The following is a 24,353-nucleotide window of genomic DNA, read 5'->3' on the forward strand; positions in this document are numbered from 1 at the left end:
ATAGATGAGGATGAACATCAGCCGAATGCTAAAATTTCCTGTGGTCTAAGCATCAGTTTACTAGGTGGTCTTGAGCCATATGCAACCTAAAACCTAGACTGATTTTTAATCCTAAAAAGGTTTGTGATTGTTTTGACAGAAATAATTAGTAACTAAATAATTTTTTTGATTTACACACAAAAAAAAAAGTGCTTGCTTGTCAGTGCAAAATATGCCACCACAATGATCATGTGACTGGACTGCAGTTATTACCTCGCTAGTGAGAAATGTCATGTGTAGCCTTTAAGTTGCTACACTATAGGCTAACTGATAAAATCATCAGGGCAGCGCTGACAACACCTTTTTGTGCAAACTGCGTGACCATAGTGTGCGTGTGCGAGCACGTGTGATTGCAGTAATTCCTGTGTGCTGTATAGGTACTGTATGCTAATTTCCGTTATTACAGTTAACTATGAAAAGTGATATGGAACTGTAATGCGGTCAAGAGAGCTGCCTGGAACTATGATCGCCGTGCGTTTCCCTGAAAATAATTGCACACCTCAGAACGTTCGTCAGCCAATCAGATTCAAGCATTCAACGGCCTCATAGTATAATATAAAATAAATAATAAAATATTAAAACAAGAAATATTACTAAAAACATTTTTATGGTAAAACTGAAAAATTACAATACCAAAATGTATTCATTTTCAGACATTAAACTGTCTAGCGTTTATCTTGGCAGAAAACCACAGTGAGCCTTTAAAGCTTCACTTTTAGTTGACAGCAGCAGGTTTATGATTTATCATAGCAAATTTGGGAAGATGGTTGGCGCATGTTGTGCACTGACATATCATGATTTTGGCTTTTTTTTTAAATTATGCATCCCTAGTTCAGAGTAGTTGTTAATGTGTTGTCTACAGACCGAAGTCAAAAAAGCCCACCCCAAATATGAAAGATATGAGTTTTTCTGTCTGTTCTATTAGAAATGTAATAGCAAACATTTGAAGCTGGTGCATGATTTGAGGTATTATTTATGTCCATAGCACAAAAGGTGAGGGTTACCTAACTTTAATACTGAAGGTTATAGGTTTTGATCATGAGCTATAGTGACTAATAATCATTTTTATAAGGACGAAAATATGATACGGCATGTTTCACTTTTCTGACGACACCGTAGAGACTCTAATTAGACTGTATTGCTCTAAAGGTCAAGAGGTCAGTGCCCTCTGGTCAAAGATGGCAGCTCTTGTCTGCATGTGAGGTGTGTGTCTGTCGCAGCCTCCTATCCCATCTGTCAAGGCAGGAGCGGACGCTGCTTTTGAATCCTGACACGACTCCGCTGAGTCCATGTCTTCGTCTAGCCGCTCCGTCTAGGGCATGTGTTGTATATAGCTGCAGTCAGTCTGTGGCCAGTGAATGACTGCAGCCCAGGTGCTCGACTACATCCACCCAGACAAAGAATGCGCTATATTGAGAAGAAATTTCTGTGTGGATCGTGACCGTCAGGATATTGGCTTACATAGCCATGAGCCATTAAAAGACATTATTTAAAAAATTGAGATGTCAACCACAGAAACACAGGCCTCCTGTAGTACAGCACTTCCACTGTATGTTGACACAGCCACAATTGTCCCCTTCTCAGCTTTCGTTTTAATGGCGGATCTTACAGTTTCTGATTTCTTTGGCCTGGACAGCGAGGAGCTACTGTATCTGTGTATTATCAGCTGTTCACACTCAGACCACAGCTGTACTATGATATCCCTGCTTTCTTCTCCTCTCGGTATCATTAGGTTTCTCACAAGACATTGCTCTGTAGCTGTTTTTGCTGCACTGTCAATTTGACAGGCGTCTAAAAAATGAATAAATGGATTCCACAGCAGGATACAGACAGCGGGAGATGTGCTCGAAGGAGACGGACATAGACTAAGCGAGAGAGATGGAAATGAAAGAGGGAAAGCGCAGCACCTGCTCATCATTCCCACAGTCAATGGCACAGAGATGTAATGATCCACAGCCGTGTCAATGCGAAAACGGAGGGAAAAAAATAAAAAAACAATTTCTCTCTCCATCAGCCTGGCTCTGACACTGGGTAATGAGCAATCAATACAGCAAATCCACATCTCTGCACATGCTATGAATAGATATGTAGGTCTTTCAGCTTGAATCTGCTTTAGATCAGCCTGATGGGTGAATCTCACAAAGAAATGTCAGGGTCATATTTCAGCACAATTTAAAATAAATAAATAGCAGAATTAAGCTAATTTTTCTCCAAATTTCATATACATATGAAATATATATTGTATGTAATTTATATAATGTGTGTGAATAATTTTTAGGCCATGTCTCAACGGGGATGGGGGCAGGAGCTTCATTGATCCCTCTTAAACCCCATGCTCACAGAGCTTCATGCCAATCAAAACCCTGCAGCCAATCACAGCAAGCATTAACCCCAAAGCCAGGGAATGGCCCACCTCAAATGAAATTCACAAAGGCATCCTATCTTTCATTTAAAGAGTCTGCTTGGACAGTTTTCCTCCAAAAATGGAATACAGGAACAGAGAGAGCAAATAAACAGACAAAAAACATCAGACCCAATCTGTACTGAAGCTCTCTCAGTGGTCAACACAACAAAGCATTTTTGACAGTGACCCCATAATAATCCCTCGGACATTAGAGTTAGATTAGGCTTGGCACAATCCCTGAGCATTTTCTTGTATGACGAAGACATCTCAATAATCAATACAAGGCGAGGGTCTATTCTTCTCTGTCCCCTGTGGACTCAACCACCCATCCACACACAATAACATCTCTCAAGGTCAAACCGTTTATTACAGTACATTCAGGGAGAGAGAACATGGGTGTGATCCTTTGATATATTATGTTGGTACGTGGGGGTTTGTGTGCATTTGTACTTACCAACGTGAGTAAATTTGTCACATTGGTTTAAACAGCATTGGCAAGGACCTCAGCATAGACACACACATTTACACACACTGTCATTTGAATGCTGGCCTATCATTAGATGTACAGCTCTAGGCTGGAGAGGAAAACTCCACACCCACTTTAAAAAAGCCCATATCCCACGTTTCTCACACACCAGCTCCCAGCTATAACATGGAGTCTAACCAGCCGTAAGCAAGGAAATTACAGGATATTATCTTTTCTCGACTCAGTTCTGGTTTCTAACCAAGGCCGGTACTGTAAAAATACAGTTAAAGCTCCATTTCCCATGTACGGTTGACTTCTTTTACCTTTATTGTCCATAGTGAAGGAATCAGTGTCAGAACATCTTTTCTGTGCTCTATTGGGAAATAACTTACTGAGAGCAGTGATGCACCCAGTTTAACAACATTTTCTTACTGGGTGACACTGTAGTGTGACAAGACGCTACATGATTTTTTAAAATATCACATTATATTGTGCATGAAACTTTAGAGTTGAGTGAAGTGAGCGAGTAAATCTGAACTATTCTGTCTTTCAAGTAGTCTTGGGAAATGTGATTAATTATAGTTTGAACAGTATATTCATTCATTCATTCATTCACTGAAAAAAAAACTGTCCAAAGAAACAATATACTGCTTCACGCAATTCACTTTTGGACATCACTTTGTTTGAACAGTTCACTCAAAAGAACCTATCCAAAGAAAACAATTCACTGTTTCACACGATTAATTTTATTAAATCAGTTAGTTTGGACAGTTCATTCATTCAATAAAAAAACAGTTCATTCAAAAGAATCTGTCTGAAGAAACGATTCACTGCTTCATTTCAAGTCCATGCATGGCATTTTATATCCTTCTATAGTGAAATAGGTAAATATTTCTGTTCGTCATTATGTTTGTTGCGTAAATTTGTGCTTATAGTTATAATTGATGCTTTTAGTGACAATTGCAGGGAAAAAATTTAATGAGTCATATTGGTGAAATGAATCAAAAGATTAGTTAATTAGAAATAGAAAATAAATCTGTTAAAAATTAAACTCTCTTGTATTTTGGGAAGCTAGCTTCAAAAGAGCTTTCCCAACACATCAAACTGATGAAAATCCTGAACATCAATCTTCATCTGGATTCGATTTATAACCTCCAGTGGACATTTAAAACATCTAGGCTGTAACATTGTTATTCTGTGTGTATAGGGTGACCATAATCCTTGCCAGGACGCGTCCTGGGAAATTGGCACGTATGGTCACCCTAGTGTGTGGAAGGTTGTAAAAGTACAACTGTGTTTCTTCAAAGAAGTGTGTTTCTGTGCATAATGTGTGCCTACGCACCATGTAAATGTCCCACACTCTCTGTGCTAACACTATTCACCTGGAAAGTGTTGAGTTGATCTTCCCTTTTATCAGTGGCACTCCTCTCCTCCCTCTTAGATCTGTTGAAAGGCATGCGTACAGCTGAGAGCTAATAGTGAGTGGTGAAAAGCATAATAACCTAACACCGTTTACCACAACTTCCACATGCGGGCCACACAATCGCAAGGCTTCACCCCAGAACCTTGGCAGCGCTGATCATGGTGTATCAAAAAAAAAGAGTCACTGCTACATTCTGGTACGCTACAAACAGTGTGGCCTATTTCAGTGAAGCTTTACCCAACAACTTACACATAATAGGCCAAGAAACGTGCTCTCGCACACATAAATCAAACACACCCACACCGGTAAGCCAAGACTACTGAAGCCTGAAATAGTTTCTTTGAAATGGTTTGCAATGAGGTAAACTAGAGGAATGCTGGTGATGTTCAGCGGGTAGGCAGCCCTGTGTGTTTGTGTTGTGGTGAAAGCATCAGCTAAGCCCTTCATTGAGGCGGAATTCTGACGGAGGTATGCATGAGCATGAAGGTTAGGTGAGAAAAATCCAAAGGTGGAGTCTCTGGGTAGACGCACAGATACATCCGTCATAGGCATGACAGCAGCTTCGGTCTGGATGCCAAATGTCAATGCAAAATATCTGACAAACACTACAGGAATGGCCTGTGAGCAGTTCACAATAAGTGTTTCCAAACTATTCACGACATCTGAAGTATCAACATATATGCACAAAAAAAGATTGTGTTAACAGAAATGAATTAGCATTTCCATCAGACATACCGGTAGACAATCTAATACGCTAAACTTTTTCTCGCAAAAACATCCTTGGATGCAAACTTGCATATTAACATTTCCTGACAAACCTTCATTGAGGTTTAAAGGTGAAGCATCAGGTTTTACTTTATAATGTTGCATAATTTTACGGGGAAATTGTAATGTGAACCGAGAAGAGAGCATATAACACCTCCCTGACAGATTTACAGTAAAGAGGAGAATCCAGGCTGAAAACTGGAATATTTTTCATACTTTCAGTAGCGGTATGCAACAGGTGTATGTGTTATGTGAATATGTTTTTGGGTGTCAAGCTTAGTCACTGTGTTATTAAAATGGAGCTGTCATTTGCAATAACACTTTTCACAATAGATATTGTTCCGAAGCAGATTTAGAAAGATTAGTGCTTTGCATAGTTTTATGATACATCATCATTCAGAGCCTTTTGTCTCTGGGATTGCTAGGTTTTGCTTTACAAATACATTTAGTATACATTCTCATTGTTATAATGGAGACCGGAAAACCTTTACTATAAGAGTTTCGCTCCATTACCATCATCTTCGTCATCTGTATCCTATACTGGACCTATGCAATTATAACTCTAACTGGTATACTTTTAGCTTTTTACCTTGTAGTATTTTTGCTAATTACTATTTTGCCTTTTTTGTATCTAAAAATGACCTGGGACAGGTCAGTCTCATTTACCAGCACTAATCCACAAACTCTTCCTGCTCTCCATCCCACACAGACCCACATTTTTGTTTCTAACCACTTTCACATAAGAAGTGCAGCTAATATGGGCGTACAGAAACAAAACAGCACCCTCCAATTCAAAATGATACTGCATGCTGTAAACCACATGAAAGTGCTTTGTGTTCTTTTTCATTCAGTGCTCAATGTTATTCCCATTTTTTATTCTGAAAACTTCCAGCTATCTTATAAAACACATTGCATGTTCCCTTAAAAAAAAAAACTGTAGCTTTGCGAATGCCACAATAAAGTGAAAGGAAAAAAAATCTGAATGCTAACCGAATCAAAAATTGTCACCACTTCAGCCTTATCGCGATATAACTGCCTCTGCTGTTTGACATAAGTCCATTTAGCCATGTTTTAAGGACATCTCTATTAAAGTTTGCTTCGCTCAAGCACATTTCTAATGGGGTATGGAAAAAATCTTTATGGAATATTCTTTCTCTGTGTATGAGGAAGTGGAGAGATGGATTGTGGGTGGCTAATTCGTGGACAGGCTTCCCCTGAGCTAATGGCTAAGCATTTGTCATCAAGCTTTTTGAACAGTTTTGAACAGAACAGCCGCGTAATAGTCACTTGAAAGCTCTCCATCATCGCAGCTGTGACGCATCCGTTTTCCTTGCTGCTAGCACTAAACATTGACAGAAGTGCATGAGAAGTGATAGTGGATGGTATTTTTGCATGCATCTTTCCAGTGGCTAAACAGTTATGTAAGTTGCAGGATTAGGAGTATCAGCTGTTAGTTATGACATCAGAGCATTTTCTGTGTTAAAGACAGACTTATTTTCTACTTTAGAACAGCTACTAATATAAACTATGCTTTTCTCCCTGATGTGATGTCTTGCATTTCAGTTTTAGGACCATTTATCTTGTTATAGGTGACTTCTGTTTACTGTGTTATTATATTCTTCATGAAAAGCTGAGCTTTGAATCTCTTTGTTCAGCTTCCACTATACTTTCATCTGTTTGCTTTGGCTTGATTCATTGCGCTGTCTTTTTAATCTCAAACAACTCAACATCTTCTCATATTCTATTGAGGCCTCTATAGATTGTGAACACACAATGAGAAAAGACACATGCAAGTATTCAACCAGCCACATACACAAATATACACAGACGGCTTCCTGTTTAATGTCACTTCCTCAGCATCTGTCTCTCTGCACCTGCAAAGTCCACAGACTGTCATTTGTCTGAGCACGCTGAAGAATGAATGGTTCGGACATGCATAATTCACTGTATTCGATTGTTCTGCGGTTTCAGGCGTATTACAGCAAACTGTTTAAAGTTAATAGTACAGTACTAGCCTAAAACAGGTGCATCTCAAGAAATTAGAATGTCGTGGAAAAGTTCATTTATTTCAGTAATTCAACTCAAATTGTGAAACTCGTGTATTAAATAAATTCAATTGCGACAGACTGAAGTGGTTTAAGTCTTTGGTTCTTTTAATTGTGATGATTTTGGCTCACATTTAGCAAAAGCCCACCAATTCACTATCTCAACAATTTAGAATATGGTGACATGCCAATCAGCTAATCAAATCAAAACACCTGCAAAGGTTTCCTGAGCCTTCAAAATGGTCTCTCAGTTTGATTCACTAGGCTACACAATCATGGGGAAGACTGCTGATCTGACAGTTGTTCAGAAGACAATCATTGACACCCTTCACAAGGAGGGTAAGCCACAAACATTCATTGCCAAAGAAGCTGGCTGTTTATTGAATTGGTGGGTTTTCGTTAAATATGAGCCAAAATCATCACAATTAAAAGAACCAAAGTCTTTATCTACTTCAGTCTGTGTGCATTTAATTTATTTAATACACAAGTTTCACAATTTGAGTTGAATTACTGAAATAAATGAACTTTTCCATGACATTCTAATTTATTGAGATGCACCTGTATTTTCTATGACATTTGTAAAGTTACAACCAAAAATGCTCAAAGGGGACGGACAGTAAAGACATTTATAATGTAACAGAATATTACTATTTAAAATAAATGTTACTTTTTAACTTTCTATTTATCAATGAATCCTAAAAAAAAAGGTTCCCACAAAAATATTAAACAGCTCAACTATTTTCAAGATTTGTAAGAAGAAATGCTTCCTGAGCAGCAAATCAGCATATTAGAAAGATTTCTGAAGGACCATGTGACACTGAAGACTGGAGTAATGATGCTGAAAATGTAGCTTTGCCATCACAGGAATAAATCACATTTTTCACAACAGTTATTTAAAATTGTATTCATATTTCAAAATATTTAAGTTTTTTTAATCAAATAAATGCAGACTTGGTAAACTTCTTGCAAAAACATTTACATACCAAACTCATGCCAAACACATTTCATGACAGGGTTAATGAACTTCAACAGTCAACAACAAAAACTCTACCCAAACTGCATTTCCTGGAATAAGTGTGACATACTGAAAATTGCTGTCTAACAGTGGCCAGTCCTTATTCGTTAGAAATGCAGTACCTGCATACCTTCATGCACCTGACACAGTCACTGTCCAGTGAAAATTATGTTCAGGTATGTTCAGCTAAAACAAAAACGAAACTCTACTCCAGTGAAGAGAGAATGCACACTCCTTGTCTACACTCTCTTAGATAAAGTTTGACGTCCTTACTTACCAACACACAGGCTCTTAACCATCTAAGGACTTGTTTTTCAGCTCACATATTTTAAATTGATATTCCCATGATCATTACCTGGCATCGTTTAACACAAGCAATTCCGTCGAATCAAAAAAAAGAATGTCACCAACGTTTCCTGGCAGGTAAAAGATCCTCTTTACAGATCAAAGCACAACATATTGCACTTGTTATCAGAGCACAAATATGCCATTAATTTAGTCTGAAAAGTGAATGGGAAAGTAAAGGAATATCTCCAAATGCGTTATTGTGCCATTTATAATGAGTAATTAATCTAAATAAAAAACTAACAAACAAGCAAGCATCACTATAAACACCGCTGTATAACATAACAGCTGGGCACTGTTCTCACTGTCTGTTTATATTGTTTGAACATCACATTTAAAGGCCAAGGTCTGTCTATTAGATTACCCTAAATGCCTGGCTATAAGATTATGAGATCAAGAAGTTATGAAAACATTTGCAAAGCTAGAGAGAGCCGATAAGAGAAGTATGATGATTTAGTATGATGAACACACTCCACTGGCTCAGCGGAGAGATTCCTAACAGAAGAACAAAAGGAGGACAAAGAGAGTGTGCCCTCCATCAAGGTCAGATCATGGACTTGACTGTCAACTAAAGAGAGTTTAATAACTTGCACACGACAGCAAACAGGCCTACATTCACACAAAGACACACTGATATAACAAACACGAACAACTGTGTGTTAACATGCATTTTACTCTCTCTCTCTCAGACTACCTGCAATAAACAGAGAAAAAAATATTTTTACACTCTTAAAAATAAAGGTTCTTTATTGGCATTGATGGTTCCATGAAGAACCTTGAACATCCATGGAACCTTTCAAATGCAGAAAACGTTCTTTAGTCGGAAAAGGTTCTTTAGATTTTTAAAATGTTCCTCAAAATGGTTCATTTAAGAACTGTTCACTGGTTCTTCAAATGGTTCCTCTATGGCATCACTGTAAAAACAACCTTTTGGAGCCTTTAGTTTATTTTAAAGAGTGTGTTTTATAAAGTGCTCATAAGAAATTTCAGTCCTGTCCATATCACAATCTCTCCTGCAACCTAACATTTACAAGTTAGTTCAGTTTTGCAGCAAATGATAAAGATCCTCTTGCCTTGTCTCTATAGGTGCAGTTTCACATTATACATCTTCATGTAATGATGCATTCATGAAGCAAATGCATTTTTTCCCTGAACTAAGCCTTTTTAATCCGGGGTGTCCCTGACACTTTCTGGCTAATTATGATGTCTTCACTGAGCTCAGCCTTCCCCTTATTAACCTGTTGTATAACACTTTCCATCTCAATGCCAGCAATTTGCATGCGAAAGGTTTTATAACACTTTCTAAACAAACTAGTGGCCCTGACGGCTTTGCTTTCAGAAAGTCAAAACTCTTTCTGTGCATTCAGCAGTGGAGTGGACGTTGTGTTGCTTCCACCCTGAGGTGCTGTGTTTCTGTGCGTGTCCTCTCGGCCGATTCTGCTTAGACTAGCTAGTCACGATTTTTCACACCCACTCACACACTGTCCGAATGTCGTCCAAAAGAAATGATTAGAGGAGAACAGAAGTCGTTATTGTCACACAGGTGAAGGCTTCATGGCCGAGAGTGTTTCTCCTTGACGGCGGGACAATGCTGGTTAAAGCTATGATAATTCTTGTAGACTGAGTCACAAACTGCACAGTGCAGTACAGGTATAGTCTTCTGTTGTCATAGTAACATTCTCTAATAAAGCTTTGGTCTTTGATCAAAGCAAGCATTAGTATCCTTCGATTCAGCCTACACAGACACTCAAACGCACGATTCATTGAATAAGATTTAATCTGATCGGTTCAATTAAAATGGCCATTGATTGATATCGATTTGTCTTGATTCTAGGTGTCTCATTATTTTTTGAGGCTACTCCTACACTTATTACATCACTCACTCCTACTGCGATTGAAGGCTGAGTCACGAAGTAGAGGCGTTTTTGAACACTGCCAATGAAAGATATCCAAGAAATTAAATGCAGTGTGATGTCATTAGTTTAGTCATCCACAGCTATAGCCCACCACACATGACCCACTTCTGCCTGTTAAATCACACTCGCCCACACTGGCTCAAATCGCCATTGGCTGTATGGGGAAGGCCGAGTAGGAGCTCAGGAGTCAGGATGCTTCATTCATTTTGACAGAGCCCAAATATGTGTTGTCTAGAAGTGTAAAATCGCCTAATGAGCCTATTAAAGCAACTTTTGAAGAGCTTGACATTACAACACGTCAGCAGCGTAATGTTTCTACCCCGACTGATGTTTTTCTGTGATGTGATTTAAAGCGGATAATTACAGCATGTAATTTGCATAGGGCTGTAATTTGCATCAACAGAAGCAGGTTGGGTTTCTTCTGTTTACAGCGATTCACAGGTAGCGGAATGCGAACTGGCATCTCTGCTATTTCATTACGGAGTTCTGTTGTCAAGCATCAACCGCAAATTCGAAACTGAGATGTTTCAGGCGTGTGGCATCTCAGGTACTGTGGGAAAAATCTGGTTGTTCCTTTAGTCAGTGTTTAGTTAAAGAAAATTTGCGTTTAGGTCAGAGGTTTGGTATGTTGCAAACAATTAGACTTAAATAAGGTCGATACTAGATGTAGAATGCACTGAGAGTTCAGACAGAAATTCCACCTTACTGCATCACATGAAGCACATTCATTTTAAAACTGGTTTTTTTATGCTTCTTTCCAGTGTACAGCAGTTTCCTAAAACGTAATACGCACAGTTTGAAGTCAGTAAGAATTTTTGATGTTTTTGATAAAAGTGTCTAATGCTCAACAAGGCTGCATTTGGTCGATCAGAAATACAGTAATATTGTGAAATATTATTATAATTTAAAATAACTGTTTCTATTTTAATATAGTTCAAAATGTAATTTATTCCTGTGATGATAAAGCTGAATTTGGATTCTTTTATGAACAATAGTATTTATTGGAAATAGATTTTTTTTAACAATATAAAAGCCTTAACTGTCACTTTTGATCAGTTTAATGTGTCCTTGTTGTTTGAAAGTATTTCTCTAAAGAAAACAAACTCTTCTTCATTGATTAAAAAATAGCCACAAAATGATTATAACTTGCAGTTCAGTAAGTGAGTGAGATGTTGATTTAGTAACTTCTCTGTTTGATTCAGTTCAGTGAAAGATCTGTCAAACTGATCCAATCCAACTCCAAAAAGTTGTTTTTGAAAAGTTCTTTAAAATAATTGTCTCCTATGAGTCATTTGTTTGTGATCTTGATTTATGAAATAGAACCAGCTCATTAGTTAATGAATCAGAAAAGCATTGCAGGAAACAATGGTGTACAGTAGAATATGGTTTGATCCTATGGAATCATATAGGATACCAGTAAGAGTCATTTCAGATAATGTGATCTAAATGACTGTATTTAGTCGATCCTTAAATTATTTCTCATTGAAGCAGCATTCATTCACCAGCCTTCATGCCATTCTATAGGCAACATTCACTTATATCTCCTGTGTGTCTATTATTAGTTCAGTGTGAGTCTCACATGATACTGTAAGTCTGCTTGCCATAGACAAGTATTGACTCCCTACAATGAATCACTGTACCACAATTACTGAAACCATTTCTTCCACTGCAAACATAATGCAAAGTTTGTGTAAAACCCAAAGAAATATTCCAGAAAAGGACTTTTCCGTGGACTCCAAGATGGTTTTCAATATTTGTGGGTATGATAGGGTATATACAAATAACCTACTGTATATATTAAGCCAGAGCAGTTAGTCTCTTTGGTTCCTGTTGCTAAAAACAAAGCATGGAAAACAGCAAACCCGTTGTGAGGCTAACTATAGCAGTGGAATATAAAATTGAAGAACTAGTGGGATCCTGCATGACAAAGACCAAATATGAAGGGTCACCACGCTCTGACAGATGGGTTAAAGAAAGCAAGTAAGCAAGGGGTAAAGGTGCAGTGTCTGTCAGAACTGTGACGGGATGTAATTCATCTTTATATCATCTTTTATCCCTCAAAGAAAAAAAAATAAGGAGGATAACAGAGGAGTGTGAGTGTGTGCACTCATTTATCTGGGAGCTTTTCTGACAGTTTCAAGACAGCATGAATTTTAAATAGAAGGCAAGTAGCGGTGAATGACAGAGTAACATTGCGCTCTAAACGAGAGCGAATCTAGAATGACATTTACAGGCAGTGAATCAGCCGCTTGAAACACATTACACAGTTGCTCATGTTTTCTTAATAAATCCCCTCAGAAAAACACCATTGGAGGTCACATAAAGAAGCGTACTTGCTTTAAGTCGAAAATTCCCACAGTAGTCACCTGGACGGACAGGTGAGGTGTGTGACATGCCTCAAGGCATCTACGAAATACCATTATGAGGAAGTATGTTCATGCTTCAGGTCAGAACTCCTGGCAGAGGGCAAACTACAGAAAAAAACCTCTTCAGTCAAATATTTTAATAAAAATGAGGAAATTTTAACAAAGAATTTAATAGTAATTAAATTAACTTAGTAAAGTAATGAAATTACATAGAAATTAAGAAATATAAATAAATAATAAAAATGAATAATAGTTATTCTTATAAAAAAAATGCTATGAAGGCAAACGGTTGATTGGAACAATGGTCAAAATACAGTATACAGTTCATTGGTCATTACAGAACAAAATTTGGCTGCAAAATTGTGAGGATGGCCAATCAAAATGAAGTATTCTGGAGAGCTACAAAAGAGCCTTTAATATAGTTTATTTCAGCATGAAGATGTATGCCTAATCTTTTGGTTTGAACAACAGTGCAATAGTTTTTTTTTTACTAAAACATGCAGGAAAAAAGCTTAAAGTGTGTACTTGCTCTTTAAGCTTGTCTACTTTGTTTCTCATTTGTAAATCGCTCTGAATCGGCATCTGCTAGATGACTAAATGTAAATGTCTAGTCTTTGTCCCTCTGTCAGGAATCTGTCCTTAACGTGAAACTCACCCTATTAAGAAAGAACATCCTGATCTGTCTAGCATGCTAATTCAGAACAAAGAGTTCATCAGGGAAAGCTGAGGCATGAATATTTCAGGAGCCGTTCACTGCACACATGTTGTGTGTTTGGTGCTGGCCCATATGTTCACTGTCTCTGTCTCACAGTCACACAGAAACACACAGGTGTTTCTATATATGATGAACACAGACAAGAAGTGAGGTCATTAACAGAGGAATTAACAGAGGACATGGCTCAGACAGCTCTGAATAATGGGGGAGATCAGCATCTCAGAAAGAAGGAGAGGTGTTGATTGCTTTAGTTGAGCTGTGCTTAGATGGATCATTACATGTGGGATTTCTGTTCATTCAGTATATCATCTATGAAAATGTATCCTCTGATTAAATGCACATTATAGACATTCATTTCAATTAGTTTTTTTCTTTCCTTAGTAGTAACCATTTCTAATAACATATGAAATAGTTAAAAAAACCCTGAAAAAACAGTTTACAGTTACATAAATATCATACAGCATAACGGTTTTCAACCATAATGATAATTTAAAAAATGTCTTGAGGAGCAAATCAGCTCATAGAATGATTTCTGAAGGAGCATGTGACACTGAAGACTGGAGTAATGACTGTTTTGCCATCACAGAAATAAATTCCATTTGAAAAAAAAAATTCAAATAGAAAACATTCTTTTAATTTTACAACATTTAAAAATATTACTGCCCCGAAACTTTTGAACGGTAATGTATGTATAGAAAAAAAACCATCTGAAAACCTTATCTCTTATACACAATGTGTGGTAACAACAATTCAAGTAGTTGATATAAAAGTACTGTGTTGATGTGTTGTACTTCGTGACAGAGAAATTTCATGCAAAGAGTTTCATTACGAGACTTTTTGCTTGTCATTAAACAACAAAGTGATGTTTTGATCCTCTTGTGTCTTCTGTTTTGAGACATTGTTGCACAACAGAGCACCAGTTTTGCTATCATCTCATCCTACAGCATCCTCTTTATCAAATCATACCTATGTTTTTGTAATCAAGTCCAGCTTTGACTCATTTAAAGCACACACACATAGTTAACTCACTTTTGTTTTGCATTTACTCAACATTGAGCGTCCTGAAATCTTTTTCATTTTTGGAACGATTTTCAAAGGCAGCCTAATTACGAACACTAAGCGAGAGAACTCAGGGATGAAATAGCAGATCATTTAGCATGTGCTGCTGTAATTTGTAGAGATTCAAGCGTGTGGAGAGAGTTCTGATTTCCCAGCAGGCTTGGTGTAGGCTCCGTGCTTGCTTCTGGAGTGGATATACTCAAGTCAGGTCGGGCTTTGGCTTGAACTAGCAGCCAAGGATAACACAGGGCAATGTTTCCGGTGGCTTCAGCAAATTCAGCCTTCCGCAAAAATGGGGAGTTATTAAATATCCAAACATGGCCATTGATCAAGGGTGGAAGATAGCTGAAACTTCAGCCCAGACTCAACACAGCACAAAGGAGGATGTAAATGCATTATAGATCATGGCACTTGCAGTGCATTTCTCCTTGTCTGTAAGCTTGCAAACACATTGCATAACACAAACACAACCACTTCAGTGTTTGTGCAGATGGCAAAAAATCCTCAAAATCTACAGCTCTGAAGTTTTCATATAAGCATTAGTACCTTGTGCCATCTATGCAAACTCATTATGAAAACACTTCAAATGTAACTTCCTTCAAACCCAACTGGAGTTGTTGCATATGCAACTGCAGGATTAAGAAACTTGCAACATTATTACGGTATCTGGGCACCTTTACAGGAATTATTTACATTAGCTACATACAAGTTTGCTTTATTTGCTGACGATGCCAATTTTCAACTGTTAATAAAGAACTTTCTATAAGCATGCAGGTGCATATTATATATTGTATATAATACAAAAGAATAGAATCTGGGCATACCACACAAATTCAGGACCTTACTGGAGTGCCTCATGCAGATATCTAAACATAGAAACAAAGATGTAGTGGGAAAAAAATTGAAAAACTGACATTGAACAAAAAAATAAAGTATAATAAAAAAAAATTTACCTATGAAAAAGACAAAAAAACGATCAGAATGATCAAATTATTATAAAACAGAATAAAAAAAATATAGAAATGGAAAGATGCAGGTAGCACCCTAATCAATTATGTGAATTATGACAGCATTAAGCAAATGTACAGTAATGGAAAACTGCTTGGTTAAAGCAATCTTGTGATAAGAACAACTCTTGTGAGTAGGTTTTGTCTGGCTATTAGTTAATGTGCAGTCATTCATAAGAGGATTGTGAATTAGGGAAACAGAAAGGGTATCTTAAAGCTTCCTCCTCATTTTAAAGAATAAGGATGTGGATTCACAAGTTGACATGGTATCGCTTTTTAGTTTTCATCCGCATAAGTGGGCCATTTTTTAAGAACTGACAATGTCATTTTGATCTTGACTGCAAGGAAATGCTACCAAGTATGAGAGAAATGTGAAAATGAAAGTTAAATGTGTCTGTCTCTGTTTTTCTTTCCAGTTTTCATCTGCAGTTTCATGATAGCCGCACCCATTTTTGGTTACCTGGGGGACCGATTCAACAGAAAGATCATTCTGAGCAGTGGAATCTTCTTCTGGTCCATTGTGACGCTGCTAAGCTCCTTTATTACCAAAGATGTAAGTGTCATACTCTCTTTCTCCTCTACAAGCAGCAGCTTAAACCTTGCTCAGAACCTCTTAAAGGAATCATGTCAATGTGATTATCATATTAGAAGAATCTTAAAATACAAATGTAGTTTGTTTTTGCTCAGAAAGCATTAGGTTGGTTCTTGCCGTGCTAGTTGGTTATTTTTAGAAGCAGAACAGCAACCCAGCCCAGCAGTAGCATCTCTAAAGCTCATTCAGTTTCTGGCTCATTTGAGAGCACTTTGAAACTAGAGTCATTCAGCATCGCAGGACTCATTTTACATATAATAAAAAACTCAGTGTACTTTATTATTTAGATGTCTCTCGCTTTTGCTCTCTCTTCCGCACTTTGCTTTTTTCCTTTCCCTTTTACAAAGATGAAATGATTAAATGACATGCTCACTTAGCATAACACTAGGCCTGTCTCAGAAGACCTCTCGTTACAGCTCTACTGCTGTTCGTGATCCTCTTTGTCTGCTCTCTATATCTTATTCTCTGTTTTATCCAGGCCTCACTCACTCATGTCATTAAGAGTCACAAAAGCAGCTAAAATTACAAATCAAAACAGCATTTGTTGGCACTGGTAGTTAAGACTTGAGAACAATCAAGTTGTTGAACCAAGCTACATCGTGAATATATCAATTAATCAGAAGTCAAACACACCACTTTCTATGCAAATTAGGCAGATAATAACAGATTGTGCCTTATTCACAAAAACCAAGGCCTAGTTGCCTGCTGTAGTTAACAATGCACTGTACGTAAATGTGATACACAATATATATATATATATATAATATTGAGAAAATCGCCTTTAAAGTTGTCTGAATGAAGTCCTTAGCAATGCATATTACTAATAATACATTTTTGATATATTTACGGTATGAAATTTACAAAATATATTCATGGAACATGATCTTTAATTAATATCCTAATGATTTTTGGCATAAAAGAAAAATAATAATTTTAATAACAATAATTTTGACCCATAGAATTTATTTTTGGCTATTGCTAAAAACATACCCGTGCTACTTAAGACTTATATATATATATATATATATATATATATATATATATATATATATATTGTTTTTTTTGTTTTTTTTTGCTCATGCACACTTTGGCTATTAATCATTAATAAGTGCTTTACAAAGCAATTTTACGAATAAATTAATTATTATTTTGAATTATTAATTTTCCTGACATGTTAATCATTTATTTTGGCTTTAGTACTGCAAAGTGACAACATAAATACCAATAAATTAAATTTTAAACAACATTTTGTCTTTATAATATCATAGTATAAATGGAACTTATATTTACTTTAGCCATCAGAACTATAGGTACAGATCATATAAAAAGGACAGAAAATCTGTTTGACATACAGGCAGTATCTAAGCTTCTTCTTTAAAATGTATGTGAACAGGTCAATAAACCTATGAGAGGAAGTGAGACAACAGTAAAGCCAAACTGAGTAAGGCAGGCCAAAAAAAACATTAAGATTAAATTGATGCTTATTATCTAGAATCCCTTACAGACCATCTCAATCAAATTGTATGTGTGCGTGTGGGGCCGGTCTCCAGGGAGGTTATTGCTACAGAGATAGAGAGTGGCAGCTAATTAAAAGGCCAAGTTAATGAGAGGAAGACTGCGAAATGACAACGAAGGAATGTTCCTTGTGGCTACGATAACTGATTTTAGTGATATCTAGTGTGTATGTGTGTGCAGTTTGCTTCCTGTTAGCCTTTTTTGTTTTGTCAGTGAGCATGTGGAGACTGCATTTATATCTATAAGATGTGTGTGTGTGTGTGTGGTCAGAGTATGCCGGCCAAACGCAACGGGGGGTATAAATGCGCTAATCCCCTCGATCTCGAGTCGATACTGACAGGCCAAGCCATTCTGCATCAAAGTCACATGATTCTCCAAGACCGCACACACATGCACATATGCATACATGAGCGCAGAGACTGCAGATATCCCTTTATCTGTCAATCATCCGACCCAGGGCAGTGGGCTGTTATATAATGTTCTCCACCAAGAGAAATCTGCAGATCATCTCATATTTACACAGACTCCTCATCAACATCATAACCATCACATTAATGTTACCTCAACATTGCTGCAAGGTCTGCATTCCATTATAGAGTAATGTAAAATAGAGTAATATGGAGAGTGCTGTGTTTCATAAGTATACACTGAAATGATGAAAAATACTATTACGCCAAGAAATCATCTTATGGAATAAGAAATCTGGATGAAGTAAGAGTGTTCTTAGTCTGATGAAAATAATAGGCTGTCCAGCACTCTGCTTTGAGAAGAAAATATCTACTAAATCTCTGTATGGCTTAAACTGACCTCACAACCTCTTGCTGATCTATTCATCATCTAAAATCCCTCGTAACTTGATGTTCGGCTTTTGTTAATGAGATTTCTCAGGGCTTTGGGAAGAGACAGTCAATTCACTGTACTGTGTTGCTGCAACGAGATTTAAAGACATTTGTTAAACATTAAAATCATGATCCTAAAAACATAAGTAAGGCAAATAAGTGGCAAATGAAGGGAGACCTATGGATGTCTGATTCCCATGACCATTTTAATTAACATCATCTTGTCGCTTTTGTCAGATGACAAGAAAACAAAACATCAGGGGATGTCAGTGGTGGTTTTTAGTTAGATATGCACATATTCATGCAGCAGAATGTATTTGAAAGCTCATGTTTATGTATATGGTTTTGAGGGATGAGGGAAGCCAGACGTACAGTCAGTCCTACAGTACTGCAGCCTCATGAATTGGTTGTGGTCTGGAACAAAGACAATGAGGCAGATGCGTCAACTTTGTGGATTTCAACCACAAGCTCAAATAAAAACTAAAGTGTGAGTGTGAAAAAAATCTGATCAAATAATTACAAAGAAACTATACCTGAATAAATACAATTACATCCGTTCTGTCGATACAAAATTCAAAACATTTAAGATAAAAAATGTTTTACATTAATATTTTTACATTTAAGCATTTTTAATAATTAATAATATTTTTTCAGATATGTAAATCATTTATTTTTGATTAAGTATTGTACATTGACAAAATAAATGGCTGTTTTTTATTTTTTAACTTTTATATTTATAATAGTTAATGAGTATAAATTATCAATATAAATTATATTGTATAGTATAACATATATACAGACCACCATCTTCAAGTCCCTCCCCTCCATCTCGCTATAAATCCTCTTACACTGGATGACACATTAATGTGTGTGTGTGTGTGTGTCTCACCTCAACGAACCGTTCAGCAAATGACAGCCCAAGCATCAATTTTTCATGATGTGCGTGTTTTGGGGTGAAAGAAGAAAAGGTTGTAAAAAAAACAGTCAGTCATCCACTTTTCCTCTTTGCCATCCCTCTATTCTCTTATTCCCTCACAGCACTTCTGTCAATAAACAACTAGTACATAGCTTTTGTCATTTTTGAGCAGAGTCACGAAAAGCAGGAAAGGAGCTGAAAGAGAGGGTGAGCGGGAGGGAAAGGGAGGGATAGAGAAATCCTCTCAGTGCCAGAGGATAACCCAGCTTGCTGCAGTCTCTCATTGCTGATTCCTGTCACGTACACTAAAGAAATTCCCCTGCTGAGAATTATGTAACATTCAACAATAAGTAAAGTTGTTTTTCTTTTGGCTGTTTGTTGTGGGGCTGCTGTCACACCAAAGACTGTCAGGTGAAAAAGAATAAAGGATGAAAAGCAGGAAAGGGAGTGAGGGAATCCTTGCAATGCAAAGTGACCATCGAATGGCCGGAGGTCATGAGGATTGCTGCCTCTGTTTTGAGAGCAAGGGATGAATTCAACTTAAATTCATTCGTTTAGCAAACATGTTTATCTAATGTGCATTACAAATAAGAATAATACAAGCACAAGCCATTAATAATTGCAATACACTGTTACAAAAAATAAATAAATGCTGTTCTTTTGAAGTTTCTATTCATCAACGAATTCTGAAAAACAACAGTTTTCAATATTGTTTCTTGAGCACCAAATCAACATATTAAAACGATTTCTGAAGGTTCATGTGATTGCTAAATGGCTGCTAAAAAAATCAGCTCAGGAATAAATTACACTATTTTTAAATTACACTTAACTATGTTAAAATTGTAATAATATTTCACAATATGATTGTGAACAAATAAATGCAGCCTTGGTAAAAGACTATATAGCTATAGCACACTAGCATTTACAGGAAGCTTGTTAGTACACAAAAGTCTGACACAACAGCATCTGGCTGGTCAGGTGGCTTTGTGAGCCCCCTCAGGAGATATCACAAATGGAAGTCTGCTATGACAGATCTGTATGTGTGTGTGTGTCTGCTGTATATGTGCATCATATCATAATGGGATGACCTGTCTCTAGAGGGTGTCCGTGTTTGCTCCTCACACTTTGTCTCAGTCCATCAGTGTTGGGTGTGGCTAGACTCCCCACTGCTGCCAGACTGAGACCACCAGTGACATCATAAAAATGAGATATTATGAAGGAGAGTGAGAAAACTAGTCTCTCCTCAGTTGGGCGACTGCCAGGGTGACCCAAATTCTCCACAGCAGTATAGATGTGCATTACACACCCACGGTTAAACATCTTCACATGAACGACTATATAAAGTCTAGGCCATTTCAGGGAAGGGTGGTTTCTTAGTCTGGCTTCCTTTCTCGCCGATAGAGGTCAGAGGACAACAGCCACATGTTCCCACTGTTTCAGAAATGTAGGACACTTGCTCCTTTGCCACTAACACATGTTCAGTTTTAATAAGAAATGTTGAACATCTAAAAAGCCACACACCTAAACACAGTCTCAATGTCATTAGACAGATTTATGAAAATGTTTCAGGGATTAATAAGCTGTATTTTCTGTGTGATGTTAATATCATTAACATCATGAAGAGAAAATATGCTATGAGGCAATTGCCAATTGAATAATATATAATATAAAATCCTTCTGCTTTTCTAATCATATGACCTTTTCTTTTGCAGTATTATTGGTTGTTAGTGCTGTCCAGATGCTTGGTGGGTATTGGAGAATCAAGCTACTCTTCCATCTCTCCAACCATCATTGGAGACCTGTTCACAAACAACAAAAGGACTGTGATGCTCTCTGTCTTCTACTTGGCCATCCCACTTGGAAGGTGAGCATCAATAGACATTAAAGGGGTCATATGATGTTGCTAAAAAGGGCATTATGTTGTGTATTTGGTGTAATGAAATGTGTTTATGCGGTTTAAGGTTAAAAAAACACATTATTTTCCACATACTGTACATTATTGTTTCTCCTCTATGCCCCGCCTTTCTGAAACGCAGCAATTTTTACAAAGCTCATCGGTCTGAAAAGCGAGGTGTGCTCTGATTGGCCAGCTATCCAGTGCGTTGTGATTGGCCGAACACCTCAAGCGTGTGATGGAAATGTTATGCCCCTACCATATTGTGATGCCCTGTCCGGCCGGAGCAACGAGACAAAAACATTAAAACCCATTACAAACGAGGCATTTGTTGCATCCAGTGGGGACATAATTACGGATTATAATAACTTATACTGTCTTTTTAGGCATTGCATCGCGTAAACATAAAACCATGTCTGCATTTGTGATTGGAGAAATGACAAACAACAAGCGCTACTCTACACTGCTCAAAACTCGCGTTTGAATCATCAGTGGCAAATTCTTTATACATAAAAAACGTACTTACAGTCTGTGAGTCAGATCAGCCGGCATTGTATTCTACTCTACCAGGATCAGGAAACAATCCTCCATAAAATGTGCTGCACACATCTGAATATGTGGGTTGTACTGTTCTGGAACAGTGTTGTAAATACAACTTAACCACTGATTTCTAGTCGTGTCCTCTTTTTTTAGTTGTGTCTGAACATTTGGGCGGCATTATGCAAATCTTCCCACATTGTGACGTAGACATGTGGGGGCGTGTTAGAATGAGCCATTTTAGGTAGGCGTGGTTGACTCCTAACTTTTATAAAGAATATCTCTTTGGATTTGAGACTTTAGTCTTTGCAACTTTACAGATCTTCTTTATGCACCAAGAGCTTGTAACACTTCAAAGAGAAAGGAAAATTTGAAATCGCATCATATGACCCCTTTAATGATAAGCAATACCATTGTATTTTTTCTCTCAGTCTATTACAAGTTACTATCAAGGCCAACCAATACACTTACATCTATTCATTTTCAAGTATAAAATAGGTAAAAGGACCCACTTGTCATATTTACAATCAATTTTGCAACAATAAATAAACAGAGAATTGTGAGAGCTCTAAAAAAACCTATTAGAATAAATGCCAATTTAGTTGCAGTGAAAAAACCCACAATGATGTTGAGCGATGAGAGAAACCGTTCTTATCGTATTCAGCTATTTACAATGATAGACATTTATTTGCAGCTAAATAAGTAATAAAATCACTCATTTCAAATAAACCTTGCAATATAACATTAATATCAGATGGGTAAACATTTAAAGGAAATATTGATTCCTAATAGCCAAACAAATCCATTTTCCACCTGTGTTCAAGTCTCCATGCTTACCTCTAATCCCACCAGAGCTTGCAATAAACTAAATACACAGGGAGTCCAGGCGATATAATTTTGCTTAAGCAATTTAATTGAAGGTGTGCAGATGTTCATTATGAGAGATGATTTTACAATAGCACTTTAGCATTGTACGTCATATAATACAATCTGATATTCAACTTGGTCATTTTATCGCTATTGTATTTAATCAGCCATGGATGAGAACTGTAATGTAAATGAAGACATTTCGTGTCAGGTTAGGTGAACTGCAGCTGAAGGGAACAGCTTCTGACAGCCAGATAATCTCAGATACCATCTCAACTCAGTAAAGGTCAGTTGTGGAGAATTGAGCTCAGCGTTTTTTGTGGTCACTGGTCACCGCCTCAGATGAGCCAAATAGACAATGATATTCTAAATCTGCTGCTGCTGTGAAAGACTTTAAGCTGACCTATTACAGTCACTTAGCACGGGCATTTTCTTTTGCTCACTGAGCTGGAAAAAGACTAGAGAGAAAAGGGGGGAAATAAACAGAGGAAAGGTGATAAAAAATTCATGACTGTAGGTGTGCAGCATTTTTAGCTGCATTACGTTCACATACAACATCTTGCAGTTTAATTGTTAATCTGATGTGGAAGACAAACAACAACACGAAATGCTAGTGCACAAACTAGAGTTTTATACATGCATTCGAATAACACCCACTAAACTGAGGAAAATAAATATCTGAACACAGCAGCTGTCACCAAAAGACCTGTTCTGAGGGCTAGTAATAGTATCGATGAGAGACTGAACGCAGTTAGAGGAAAGGACGAGATGGAAAAATAGGAGAGTTGAGGTATTTGCAAGCTAACTGGGTTCGGCCCTAACAAACGATCGACAGTACGAACAATAAGAGGTGAAAGACTAGAGTGCTACAGTGTGCCGCCTCCTGTCCAACTTCCTGTCTAGCGCACTGTTTATCTGCAGTCAGGTTGTTACTGTTTCCAGGAAGTGACTTCAGCCATGAGATAAATGTTTAGCAGGAAATTTGAGTCCTCTTATGGGCATGGAAAATATTTTAGTTACTAATAAACATGGAGATGCAGAGTAATACTGACAGCTTGTGTACAAAAATGTACAGACATATAAAAATGGTAGCACCACATCGCGCAAGCCTGAAATTAATATTTAAAACCTCTTATCCAATCAAGAACATCAGTAAGGTCCCAAGTGGCCATTTTGATGAATAAACAATTAAGTTTAGATGGTTAATTAAATAAGTTTAATTAATGGGTTCTTGACATTGAATGAGGTCCAGTGGACACTCATGTTGAGAGCCATATGTATTAACTGATAAGGTCCTATTGTTTGATGGGCCAGGTCAGACTGGTCCATCAGTGGGATATGCCAGGGGCAGTCAAAGATAAACAATGTGGTTTACCTGCTGAGCGACAGCCTGGCGCGAGTGTCTGGGAACACAGGAAGTGGGAACGAGGTTAAATGCTGGGAGGGGCGCTCCAAATTTAAACAGAAAAATTTAAACGCTGCTGTTATTCCATGGCCTGATGTGCAATAAAAAAAATGAACAACCTCCAAATACAAGAGACTACTGTTCCGAACCACTCTGTTCATATATAGTATTCCTTAATAAATGTAAAATACCATTTAAAAGGTGGGGTCAGTCATTTTTTAAA

The 24,353-nt window shown here is 37.3% G+C and overlaps 1 protein-coding gene across 3 annotated transcripts in view; it reads left to right on the plus strand.

Annotated features, from left to right (window-relative positions):
• Positions 1 to 24,353, plus strand: part of spns2 (SPNS lysolipid transporter 2, sphingosine-1-phosphate) — a 77,742-nt gene that overhangs the window by 28,149 nt on the left and 25,240 nt on the right. For all 3 annotated transcript variants that reach the window (XM_016288533.1, XM_016288541.1, XM_016288524.1), the window contains exons 3-4: positions 15,982 to 16,118; positions 21,140 to 21,291. In XM_016288533.1, the coding sequence (XP_016144019.1) occupies positions 15,982 to 16,118; positions 21,140 to 21,291 (289 nt within the window). The remainder of the gene's footprint in view (positions 1 to 15,981; positions 16,119 to 21,139; positions 21,292 to 24,353) is intronic.

Source organism: Sinocyclocheilus grahami, unplaced genomic scaffold (assembly GCF_001515645.1).
Source record: "Sinocyclocheilus grahami isolate Dianchi unplaced genomic scaffold, SAMN03320097.WGS_v1.1 scaffold12.1, whole genome shotgun sequence".
Classification (NCBI taxonomy): Eukaryota; Metazoa; Chordata; class Actinopteri; order Cypriniformes; family Cyprinidae; genus Sinocyclocheilus; species Sinocyclocheilus grahami.